General features: G+C 50.7%; 1 protein-coding gene across 1 annotated transcript in view; it reads left to right on the forward strand.

Annotated features, from left to right (window-relative positions):
* The window catches only part of LOC143155197 (ras-related protein Rap-2a), a 28,854-nt gene that overhangs the window by 13,474 nt on the left and 2,021 nt on the right, over window positions 1-13,359 (forward strand). The window contains exon 2 of the mRNA XM_076327639.1: window positions 12,580-12,690. Within this exon, the coding sequence (XP_076183754.1) occupies window positions 12,596-12,690 (95 nt within the window). The 5' untranslated portion in view covers window positions 12,580-12,595. The remainder of the gene's footprint in view (window positions 1-12,579; window positions 12,691-13,359) is intronic.

A 13,359-nucleotide genomic window follows, 5' to 3' on the forward strand; every position in this document is an offset into this window, starting at 1 on the left:
TCCGGAAGACGCTCCGATTCGACGAGAACTCTCCGCGACGATATTCGACGCACATGGAAAGCAATATCCAGCAACCCGTGCTTCTCTCGTTGAATCTCCGAAACGTACTCGCGCGATCGGTATTTATACAAGAGTCGAAGATCCATTTTTCCGTGATCGGCCGTGAGACGAAATTCCGTGGCGCTGGATTTGTACATTCGGCTCGCGATCGCGTCATTGTTTACTCTTTCGAATGGATCTCGTCGGGAAAAGTCGTTTGTCTTTGGTCGCGTTCTACACCGGTCTATCCCCTGTACCCGGAGGTCCTGTAGGAATATTTCCGGGCTGGCTCGCGATCCGGTTTACATTTCCAGTTTCAGCGTCGACCTCGATCCCCTCGGTTCGTCGCGATGGTTTTCTTTTGCATCGAGACAGCTGCAAAGTTGGCGAATAAGCGTGGAAATTGAAATCCAGTGCGGTTGCGTGCAGGGAATCGAACGCGTGGAAGAGAGACGAACGTTCAAAGAGACGCGGAGAGGACTGGTGGATTCCATACCGAACGTGAGTCGCGGAAAAATGGATAACGAAAAACGGACACTAAGATTCGTGTTTACGCGAAAAGTTTAAGGGGAACGAATGAAATTTAACTTTGCCCTTGATCGAGGGTAAACGTTGCCGCGTGTCGAACAGAGTCGACCGAATCGAGAAAATGACTTTTAGACAGTCCTTTGTGTCACGGTAGTGGAAGGAAAATATTCTCCACAGTGTCTTAACTTCTTGTTCCGAGGCATTAAAGTCTCCTCAACGTGTGCGCTGGTACATAAATATTAAAGCATAAGGCGATGCCTCCGAGCCCCGTTTCCCGGGCTGGCCAGTTAACCGAGAAAATGATTTTGTAATCTACACCGTGGTCGACTCGTAATTCAATTTTGCCACCCCTAACAGGATTACGAGCTACAATTTAAAGTCTCGTTCAGCCGTGCAACGTTTCGATCGCGTTAACGAAACTCGCGTCGAATTCGATCGTTACGGGATACACGACCTTTCGTCGAAACATCTACGGAATATCTCGAGTCGCACATCCGTGGGTCTGACGCGCAAAAGACTATAAAAGGCTCTCCGGCGCGAGACGGTTTGCAACGCAGATCCGAGATAAAATGCTTCCATAGAGAAACATCGACGAAAAGATCGTAGTTACCGAACGAACGTTGCTCCGAGAAACGAAATTTATTATCCAAGTGCGCGTCGAGTAACGTTCTCGGTCCGCCATCTCGATTCGGACGACCCTGTTACCGTAGCGAATAAAGGGCAGATTCGTGCAACGCCCACCGCCCCGCAAGCTGCACGTTCTCCGCAAAAAAGGAAAAAAGGGAAAAAACTATTTTACAGAGCGTTCGCGAAGCACGTAAGCATTTTTACGAGGCGGAGCAGAGAGGTCGATGTCAAGGAAAAGGGTACAGGCTCCGCTCGGCTGTGAAAAATCGTCGCCGTGTCCCGCCTACTCGTCATCGTATTCAATTGTATTTTCTTGGTCGTCGCGACGGTATCGCGATGCCATTTGAAAATTTCACAGGTCGCCGGCTTTAACGAGCGCGTGGCGCCGTACATTTTCAGTTCGTAAAATATGATAATTCTTTTTTACCCTACCAAACAACGTGGAAGAGGTTGGTCGCCGAGCCAGGAACGAGGAGACGGTGCTCGACTGACCTGCTAATGATATCAGAAATTTATGCGTGGCAGCGATCCACTCGGTATTTATCGTACGTCGCGTCGCCCTGCGTTATCGCGGCTTAACCCAAATACACCGTAACAAGTGTCACGTGTGGATCCCCTTGTGCTCCAAGCGAATGCAGGTGAACGGCACCGTTTCCTGGACGTTATTCTATATTCACGGGCAACGTGTTTACCCGACACGGTACACCGTTTCTCGTAAAGACCGGTATTAAGATAGGAGCATTTCGATCGAGGGAACCAAAGATGCCACGAGAACGCGAAATACTATCGCGGCGAAACGAGACCTCGTCTCTTCCATTGACTTTTGCTTCGGGAAACTCACCATTCACGGAGGAAGACACTCTCGCGAAAGTAACGACCTCGTACGTTTCCACGCGAGATTCCGAACGAAATGCGCGCGTACTTGCGCCAATTGCAACAGCAATTCGGTGGAAGCTTAAGAAAAGAGACACGTTCTCTGTTTCATTTAACGTACAAATTTCTTGGGGAAAGATACAGCGGTATCTTTGCCAAAAATCTCGGCGAGATAAGAACCGAATAAACAATTCGAAATGGTGTATTCGAGCGTACGAAGCGAGTGGTATAGGTACGCGTATAGTCCGACAAATGCATTAAGAGGGTCTTTGTAATATGGGAGCAACTGACCTCCTTGAAACTCTCGAAGATCAGGATTAGTCCATATCCAAGTGACTGGTTAGAAAACTTACTCTTATCTGTGTCGTTGCACTTGAAGGGTTTTGCGGAATTGACGAAGACGCCGCGAAACTGCACGCGTCTCGTCGATTGGTCGCGTTTCGTACGCGCGTTTTGCACCGTGTCCGCGTATTCGATTTCTATCTTCCTATATTTCTCTCTCTCTCTCGATTACGATCGAACTACGGGTCTTGCTAGACCTGCTCGGTGTCCTTGTTTCGGTATCACCGATCGACGCCGTACGACGGGCCATCGAGACCTTTTTCTCGGGTATCCCGATAAAAAACGTACATCTCTCGGCCGTTATTTTTACGTCTTCGTAAAATTCGCTCCATCGGGCGCGGCCGAATCTGTCGGTATTACACCGTCTTTCACGGACCAGAAGGAAACATCGAATTACTCGGCGCGAAAAGGTACCTTTTCCCCGGTCATCGATACGAATGGAGCGATATTTACTGTCGCGTTCGTACCCTGTCACGGTATCTACGCTCTCGTGAAAACGAAAAGAATACACCCCGTCGCTGCCATTTGTCAACGTCGAAGACGAAGGATGGCGCGAGCCAATTCGACGACCTACCGGATCAGAAATTTATAAATCGAAAGCTTTCCGGAACGGTTGACGATTTTCAAAAGCGTGGAACCGAAATTCGTACCATCGAGCGCCGAGATCACTTGCCGAATAATGTAACGATGCGAGAGAACTGTTCGATCTCGTCGATCGAATGCTTCACGATCGTCGAAGAGTCTCTCTTGAAAAATCGAGTTCCGCGTCGTTAACGCGAAACGAAAATGTCGGTTCGTTCACCCGGTATCGAAACAGGCCAACCGAAACTGGAGCAACGGCTCTCCATCTCATTAGAATACTTCCGCGAGACGCAAGAAAACCGACCTGGCGACGATCTTCGCGCAAATCTCGTTGACAAACGTCCGGCCGATAAATACGCGTCGCGAGCATGCACGCTGGGTAACGCGACGCAACGCGACGCAACGAAAACCGACGCCGATCTCTCGACGCGTTGAGAAAAAAAAAAAAAAAAAAGACGAGCGGTAACTCATGGCGAACGCGTCGCCGATTGGCCGAGCAGTCTCGTTCGAGAGAAAAGAGGATCCTAACGTTCGAGATCAACGACGCGAGCACGACCAATGGCCGCGGGCGTCACCGCGACCAAAACACCAGTCCGGAACTGGAGTAATGCCCCGGACGTCCCAGTTGGACCGGCAGTCGGTCGCTCTAAGGCAATAGTAAATTTCTTGCGTGTCAAGACGCCGCGCGCTCGAGGGGATGGCGAGAGTCAGCTAGCCAGCTAGCCAGCCAGTGTGTTTCGGTGCTCCCAAAACGTCCTTGTTCCAGGACGATCTACGTACGTGTAGCCAACGTGGTGCACACGAGCAACGTGGACGACCGAGACCGCGGGTTTCTCGCTTCCTAGGGGCGCGTGTTTGGTGAAACCGTGATCGAGAGAGGGAAGTTACCGCGAGACGAACCCCCGAGAGGGAACGCGAGAGAACGACCACGTAAGTCTCCGCGAGGGTCCCCGACCACGGGTTCGTAATCCCGAATCGCAAGGGGGGAAAGAACCGTGAACGATAAGCGAAATTACTTTTCCCAAAGCTGTTGACCGCTATACTCTATATCACGGCTTTGACCTCGCCAACAACCCCATTTACTCCTCGAAAAATACCCCGTTAACGACACGCGGTTACCCACCGCATTAAGGTCAACGAAACCGGTCGCCTTTCGGAAGCTGGCCAAGGCTGCTGGCAACCGGCTCGCATAATCCGAAAGATATCCTCTACGGACGACTTCGAACCCTCGACGAGCGATGTACCTTACGGGGGTATATTTCGTAATCGCTACGAGCGAAACGCGCGATAAACACTGCGATCAAATGTTCTCGCGTAGAGATCGTTAAGGGCTGAAACCCGGGGGCAACTTTTCGCACGAAAACTTTTCGCACGTAATTTTTCCCCCGCTAACGTAAGATCGATTATAAAGATGTCGAAAGTACATTCGTTGATTCTACCATCGAGCGCGTGGATCGAAATTTTTAACGACACGCAACGAATGAAGCGTTCCCCGTAAAAGAAACTCAATGGATTCGAAATCGAATGTTTCGCGGGCACGTTGGAACGCTATCGGGTATTTCGAAAGGCACGCCGAAAGTACGTTCGTTAATTTGAAATGACGCGTATACCTTTCGCGGCGAGTAAATCGCACGTGGGAACGCGAACGAACGAAAGGAGGCCGCGCGTGGACGACAGCCGGAATGGAACGCAAATGACCGAGCAAATTTCCACGCGTCGCGATCCGTGCAAGCACAGCGGTTCGCGCGGGCGTGTGTTTACCAGCCGAGCGCAGCATTGGACTCGGTATCGGCTCTCGGTGGTCGTGTGGGTGGGCCCGGGGAATGCGTGTGCGAGCAAAGTGGAGCAACGACCGGGAGGGAAGTCAGTCGTCGGAACCGAGCGGCTCCGTGCTGTCGGGTTTCGTCGTATTGCACCGATCCAGTTCAGACGAGCAGAAGCAAGGACGGTCGAGGTACGACGACGAGGACGACGAGGACGACGAGGACGTCGACGACGAGGACGTCGACGACGATGTCGACGCGCTGGGAGCGCGATTCCCTCTCGGTTCTCCTCGCTTCCTTTTTCCATTTTTTTTTCTTCTTCTTCTATTCCTTTCCTCTTCCACGTAGACACGATTCCGACGTCCCGTCGAGGAGAGAGACTCGACTAACGCCCCCTTCCCGCCCTTTTTCTTATTTCGCCCCTCGTCGACCCCGTTGCTCTTTCCTACGACGCGTTACCGATATAGGGAGACGTCACCGCGGGGATCGTCCCACCCCCTCGCGTTACGTCCAACGAAGGGTTGAATTGGACGTCGTACTCGGAATAAGCCGGCCGAGTCAGCAAACCGAGGAAAATATCGCCGAAGAACACGAGGAGGATGCATCCTGTTACTCGTCCCGACGATCCCCCTCGAGCGACGATCGCGTCTCGCAATTTCGTCCGCGGTCTTCGCTTCTACGTCCCGGGATACCCGATTAATCGCAAGATCGGCTTCGAGAGTTGGCAACCGTGCACGACACTTGAACGGAAAGTTTGTTTTTCGAGCGATACGCTCGATAAAGTCGCGCAACTTCGAGGACGAGCTCGTTGCTCCTCTCGAGGAGATCGAGGCTTTAGGCCTCCTTCGTTTCGAAACGTTCTCGAACGGGAAACGAGACTTTTTCTCGCGTATCGTGGAACGTTCGAAAATGTTGTTTCGGATAGCACGAGAGCGTAACCTTTTCGTTCGATTCGCGTAATTTCCGCGACCGGTTCGCGAACGATCGGCGAGAAAATGATATCTCGGGGCGCGGAGGGTAGAAAAATGGGTCTCCGTCGTTTTACTCGGCGATTCGTGTAACGAACCGGTGCGTAAGGGTGATAAGTTGACTGAAATTGAAGACGATCGATTATCGGTCGGGTCGCGCGAAGTGCCTCGCGTAGCCGAGAAACTGTCGCGAACTTGTTGCCTCTACCCTAGACGCGTAATTTACGAGGTTGAACGGGGTTCGTAAAAGCATTTTCCGCTAGGGCCGGGCATTTATACCGCGCGTACGTGTGTTTACCACCGGTAAACACTGCTTTACGACGACAGATAGCGCGAGATTTTCAGAGAGTCTATAGGTACGAGGAACCCTTTCGCGTTGCGTAAAAATTTCCACCGAACGGGGAACGAACGCTTCGTGAAATTTTACGAGAGTGTACCGACCGAGAGTCGTGTCCCGAAAATCGAAGCGATTCGAGCGAGACACCGTGTACACCCACCGATACTTGCGACAACATCGTTTTACGGGGGCGCGAGCGTCTTCGATCGGAATCTCGTTTGAATTTCCATCGTCCGTTCGTGGAAAAAGAACATCGACACTGTTGCGTCACGATTCTTATTCCTGTACGACTATGTATACGGCGGTTCGCAATTTTCTTAATTAAAAAGATGCTGGCCCGAGGCTGCAGCTGGGCGGGATAATGGAGGCTATTTTCGTTTCTCGACGAAAAGCCGGTAACGAGACTCGGTGGCCTTCTCTTCGCGAAATCTTAAATAATCAGAAATTCCTTGAAAGCTTTGTTGCCGCGATGGGAGTGTCAAGGGCTGGTAATTAGAATCATTGCCAAACAAAAGCGAGTGTTTGGCACCGGGACCGTTGGCGCGAAAAGAAAACGACCGAGACGCGATCGTTAATTAACGCCGGCTATATTATATATCCACGTTCGTGATCTTTCAACACAGATTCAAAAATTGACGATTTCACGAACGTCGCCGCGAAACTCGTGCTTTCGATTACGCGTCTCGCGTAAGAGAATAAATCGAGCCCTCTCGCGAATCGACTCGCGGAACTCTTCGGGTCCCCGCGGAACGATCGGAATTACTCGCACGGTTCGCCATTCGGAAGCCCTCGATAGCCTCGTGACCCGTTGTGCGAACTCGTCGTAAATCACGCGTATGGAGAACAACGCGGAACAAATCCACGAAGCGGAAAAAATCGATATTCGCCGCGAGAACGCGTCCCGAAACTTTTTCGAAACGCAGCGAGTGTCCGATAGATCTCGCTTCTCGATTCGCCATCCGTCACTCGATTGCGTTCAAGATAAAATTTCACCCCTGTCTTTCAAGATCGTATTCCATGGAATTCGAAAGGATGGTTTCAATTTTTTAAATAACGTTGTATCCTTCTATTTCCTTCGCTAACGATAACACCCCGTACAGACGAGGTACGAGCCGAGCAGCCACTCGCATCCGGAGGATCGATTCGACGTAGAATCGACGACGTTAACCCGACGCGACGTACTCTATCGGAAAACAATCGGGCGACTTTTTCAGCGACCCGTTAACGTTGCCATTAACGCAGTCGTTGGATTTAATTAATGTCAGAGCGGGGCAACACATCGAACCACGACGCGCGAAAGGCAGCCACGTCGGTTCGATCGGGCCGCGCGCGGCCACGGAAATTCTCCTTTTTTCCCCTATTAATTACAAAATGCATCGTAAATTCAAAACGACGCGTGGACGCGGGCACGAATCCTCCATCGGCGTTGTCGAGTTCGAGGAAACGCGACACGCGCGCGGAAATATTCCGTTTACGAGAGCGAAACAGGGTGACCGCGCTGGTACGAACAAACGAGAAACGGGTTCGTCGAATTAGCAATAAATCGCGGTAGACGTTATCGCGACGCGGTGTGCCACTTGATGGAACGGAAAGCCTACCCGCATCATTTTTTCGGATAATCTGAATATCGATCGGTAGTATATCACCCGCTTCCGCATAATTTTAACCTATCCGCGATACCCGCATAAACAACGTGTGTCCTAATCCTGACAAACAACGTATCGTCCCGCGCGGATATACATTTTTGAAAAAAAACTCTCAACGGAGACCCGTAACGAGCGGATTTGCCGGGAAGAATGAAACCGGGGACGCAAACGGGGGAACCGGTTCCCGAATCGACTTAATTCGGATTATTTCGAGAAACTCCGGGGTTCCCGAGATGCATCCGATTACACGAACGAAGCCGTAACGTTACCGGCTCCGCTGCGTTTCGCTCGCGAGATCTTCCTTCCATTTTCTGCTCATTCAATTTCGAGACTGCACACCGCCGCGGAGCGAGCTCGATTGTTCCCTTCTATAGAGAGACATCCACGATCTTACCGCGGATAACGGAGGATTAATCGAAGACGAAATTTGGAATTTCCGATGTACGGGAAGAACGGTTCGTAAGGAAAGGAAATTCGAAAGCGGTATCGTTCGTACGACAAACGCTGCGAAATTTCAACGAGTCACGCGCACGTGAATTTTCTCTCTACGTCGAACGACAGCCACGAGTGTCCAATACGTACGACCGAGAGAGCATAAATTTACGTCGATAAGAAAAACTCTACCCTTAACCAAAGAAGGTAAATTGACCGGAATTATCTCGTCGGTGGGGTCTTTCCCCTATTCGCGATGATCGAGGAAGGAAATAGACGTAGATAATTCGCGTCGAATCATCGTTCGATACGAAGAAACGAGCGACGCAATTATTTCACCCTTTCGAATTGGATTCTTTAATTCGCGGCGACCTTGCGCCGGGAACCTAATATTCCAATGGACTCGTAAGTATCGCGGATCGCACGAACGCTTTTGCGGCAACGTGGCTAATAATAAGCACGCCTCGCCGTTATTGGAAATGTTCCCAAAGAGTCGTAGAACCGTAATTACGAGTCTCCCAAGGGGGCGATATCGTTTCCCTATAGTTAATTACAAATCGCGGCGCATTTATTAGCGCGCTCGATCGTCGTGTTTCCTAATCGCGGTAATTTATATCGCTCGATCGACCGGTCGGAATCGCGAATACGAACGAACAAGAATGGAGGGGAACGAAACGATCGAAGGGGTGGCTGGGGGGTGGGTAAAAATCTCAAAGTCCAGCTCTTAAATTGTAAATTCGCGCGAACGTTTCGCTCAGGAGGCACGCGAGCGGCCCGCGGCAAATCGTCGGTTATAAATTCTCGAGGAACTGGATCAAAAGTCGGACGAGCGTTTCGATAGTTTATGGCAGCAATATCGGTGGGAAGCGTTGATCGATACGGCCGCGTCGATGCCGGTTCTTCGTGGCTTTACGAGGCAATAAACGCGGAGATTAAAACGCTCTTTGGACGGAGTACGTGGGAGCCGTTTGCCGGAAATCGGTGAAATTTTACTTTATCGTTTCGAGAACCGATCGCGACCGAAAACGCGTTCGACGATAACGTCGGTACCTACCGCGATCGCATCGACAGCAGCGTCGTTCCAGAGGTACGGAGGGTCGAGATGGGAATTTCAAACGTAAAATATTAACGCGGAGGAAAGTTTAACAAGTGACGGGCTCGAGGTGTAATTCATAATGGCCGGAGGAGAAAAGCGAGCTACGCACCATTCGTCGCGGAGCTCTTTAATCCCGCAACCCACCGTAAAAGTTCTCGACGCTCGTTTCTCTTCCGTCTGACTTTGCCTTAAAGCACACCGAGACCGTTGCTCGTTGTTATAAACGCTTCGCGGTGCCGCGATACCGAGCCTCGAATTTTTAACCGATCCACCGTAGTATCGTTCACGGTGTCAACGTTACTCGCCGTGAAACAGAACAGTCCGTTAACACGGAAACCCGAACAACATCTCTCGATAACGCGAAGAAATATATTTTCCACATTTTCCGCGTACGGTTACTCGTAAAGCCATCCCCGACCATCTCGTGCACGCGACGCATCTCTTGCGTATTTGATCAATTCCGGAACGACAATTACCAATTCTGATAACCCTTCCATAAAAAAAGACCCAGCGCAACGTACTTTGAGTTAGAATGCACTCGACTCGAAGATTGTACACTTCTATTTTTTTTTTATTGAAAAATTGCGGTAGACGCGACGCGAGATAAGCGCGACAAAAACAAATCGGTTCGATAAAAATACATTGTCGGACGAACCGTCTAGCGTCTTTTTCGAACGAAGGGATAATTTCCATCCGACGCGCCCTACGAAGGGTACGGTCGTCGCCAGCGTTGCACCGCGTTCAAAGAGTTCGATCGAGTCATTCGTAGACGATATCGGCAACGTTTTCACACGGTTGCTTGGCAATTATCGCTTGGTTCTATCGATCTCCGTAGTCCTGTTCTCCGACGAGTGCGTACGTCTGGTCCCGTGGTCGTTGTAAAACACGCGTATCGCTTATCGCGGTGGGAGACTGCGTTACGCGGCCGAGTATCGATCCGTTGCAAACGTTTCGCGGAAGCGAGTTTACGTGTTTATCCATGGGGAACATCGGTGCCCCACCTGGCCGAGATTAGAAAATGTCACACCTTGCGTCCGAACGGGAACAAAGGGGCCCGCCCCGCAGCCGTCGTTCCGTGCTTCCGGCAGATATTAACGGCACGTTGCTCAAAATCCTCGTTCCACGATGGCCAGATTCGATTTGTCGCGCGTGCATCCACGTCCACGCCAATCACCGGTGTTCCCATCGGAGCCAACGATGCGCGAAATACGACAGAAGCCGTCGACCGTCCTACGAAGACCACCAACTTGACGAAAAATCGAATTTTTTTCGTTCCGTTCCCGTAAAAAATACCCGACTCGGAATAACCGGTCCTCTCGTCGCGTTCGAATCGTCGGGAACAAAGGACCCGTAAATTACGGTTTCCAGCTGTTGGACGAACGTGTTCGCTCTCGGTTTACCGCTTAACGAACAATTCCATCGGGGATACGGCCGATGCAGAGTCCCGGGGTCCTGTTGTAATAGAATCGTATCTATTAATCTTATCCCCGCGTTTCGTTAACGGGGTCTCCGGAGACCCGTATAATTTATCGACAGCGAGCAAGTTGCACGCGTTGGTAGCTAAGATCGCCTCTGGGCTCCGCGAGGAGCTTACCGTGCAAATGTCCCATCGAAGAAACGACCCTGACTAAACGCCCGACAACCGTGAGAACGCGAAAGAATCGATCGTCGGTGTTCCGATAAATTGAAACACGGTCCCTTCGAACGTTTTTCACGAGCAAAAGTTCCCCCAGTTTCCCGTCTAACGAATCCGCGTTCGTTCCGCGAAACTGGACCCGGTTTTCGTCGAATCGCTCGTTGCCCAAATCGGTTTAAATCTCTCGTGGAAACAACAATTCTCCCGATTGTACCGAAACTGTTGACGCTCGTTCGTACGAGGCTCCCGGGAGTAGAGTCCGCGAAAGAATTCGATTTTTCCTTCGGGACCGAGCCCGACGTACAACCGAGGATAAACAAAATGCCTGCATGAAAATCCCGCGATAGAGGACGCAATCGCGACGAGCCACCGACACGGATTATCCGCGTCGTTAAACCTCCGGCGAACGGTCGTTTCTTCCGCGTAAGCTCGGACCAATTATTTTCGCGGTTGTTTGCAAATTCGTACGAACGTCTCGAGAGGCTACCGTTCGCGTCGTAACGTCGACTCAGCCCGCGTTAAGAGGGATCGTGAACATTCATCGGTGCGGACAAATCCGATTTGACGTCGAGCCCGTTGCTTCTCGGAGAAACAAACGTGAGTCGCGAAACGCGTTACAAAGGTTATTTCTCCGCTCGCGAGAAACTCGTACGCGCCTTTGACGCGTCCGTTTTCCAAACTCCGAGAATGTCTCGTTAAGTAGGCAACGCGTTCCCGTTGTTCCAAAGGATTACGAATCGCCCGTTGCTTCGTCGCTACTTACAGTTGCCCGATGTTTCCAGTTTCAAGGAACCGAGGAGTCCAGCAAAGGAACTCGGGTGTCTCTGTTTTTGCAGAGGCATCGTCCACCGAGGCGCTATTAAGCCGGGCGTACCGATCGATATGACATTCGACGCGCGTGGTTCGTCCAGCTTTATCAGCGGAAACGCGAATATCTATCCGTCTATCTGTAGGTGGATCGATCGGTTCCATTGGTCACCCGCTGCGCAACACGACTCGTGGGGATCGTTCCAAAGTTTCAACGATGAACGATCCACGGACCACCGAGACGTTGCGTTTTATCGTTCGGTCGAAGCGTAAAAATTTTAGCGAAAGATTTACCGATACTTATCTAGCACGCGATAAGTGGTTACGTTAAATATACAAGTATATCAACGACCAGGCTCGTTCCCGTAATTTCTTCGCGGCGATCTTTACGATCGATTCGAGCTCTGGTCGACACACCGTGCGAGCTAATTTCGAAACGCAAGGGCAAAGGTTACGGGCGAGCGAGAAGAACAGGGGACGACTCAAAGCGCGCGTTAACACGTTTGAAAACACTTATTGTTAAAGAAGACGTTCTCTCGTGGAATATCGGAGAGCAGGCTCGTCCGCGACGGACAGCGAGGCACAAAGAGATCGCTTCTAATGTAATACGGACGGTGTATCGTCTCTCCTCTTTCGTAACCTTTTTCTACCTCACCTCGCAAAAGAACTGTAACCCTGTGACGTTGTAATAGCTGTCGTTTTCCACCTCCATTACTCGCGAACCGTGCTGCAAAGGTTTCGTTTGCCGCTCGTAAAAATTGTAAGAAAGCGATGCTTTAACGACGAATACATTACGCCACCGAAGCAACGTTTTACCGGCCCTTTCTTTTCTCGATTCTCTACGTTTTACGATCGACCGGCATCAACGACACGACTGCCCTCACGAATTCCATTCCCTTGTAGAGATACCTGGGCACAAATGATGAAAGGTCGGCATCAGTTTCGTCGTCGCTTCAGTCTACAGCCGTCGTCGTTGAAGGAGGGCCAAGAGGATGGAACAACGAAGCACGCTAGGTAAGCGAATACACGAGCAAGCGTTTTCGAACGCTTTCCGTAAAATAATTCAATCTTCCCTTTCTCCTCGAACGCGAAAATATCTTACTTCCGTTAGCTAATTCTGAACGAAAAAAAAAGTTGCACAAACCCTTCCGAGAACGAGCGAAGCATTTTCGAGGGAAAAAAAGTGCATCATCCGCGCGACGCAAAAATATCTTATTTCTATTAACTGATTCTAAACGAAAAAAGAAAAGTTGCACGAACCCCCTCCGAGAACGAGCGAAGCATTTTCGAGGGAAAAAAAGTGCATCATCCGCGCGACGCGAAAATATCTTATTTCTATTAACTGATTCTAAACGAAAAAAGAAAAGTTGCACGAACCCCCTCCGAGAACGAGCAAAGCATTTTCGAGGGTAAAAAAAAAGTGCATCATCCGCGCGACGCGAAACACGTTCCGGCCTTCAACCACTTACTCTCTCTTTCGGCTTTTCTCCTTCGGGGCACTCCTCTTCGGTCCTGGCCTCCTCTTGACTCCCTCTTGGAGCGAACCGAGCTTTAATTTTGCGACGACTCTTCGCAAAAAGGGAAGCTCGGTGCTCCTCCTTTGTGCAGTCGGTAATAACCGCGGGTGACTCCTTCCTGTAATAAGCGCGGATGATTGCGAAGACGAAGATACTTAGGAACGGT

The sequence above is a fragment of the Ptiloglossa arizonensis genome, chromosome 2 (genome assembly GCF_051014685.1).
Source record: "Ptiloglossa arizonensis isolate GNS036 chromosome 2, iyPtiAriz1_principal, whole genome shotgun sequence".
Lineage (NCBI taxonomy): Eukaryota > Metazoa > Arthropoda > Insecta > Hymenoptera > Colletidae > Ptiloglossa > Ptiloglossa arizonensis.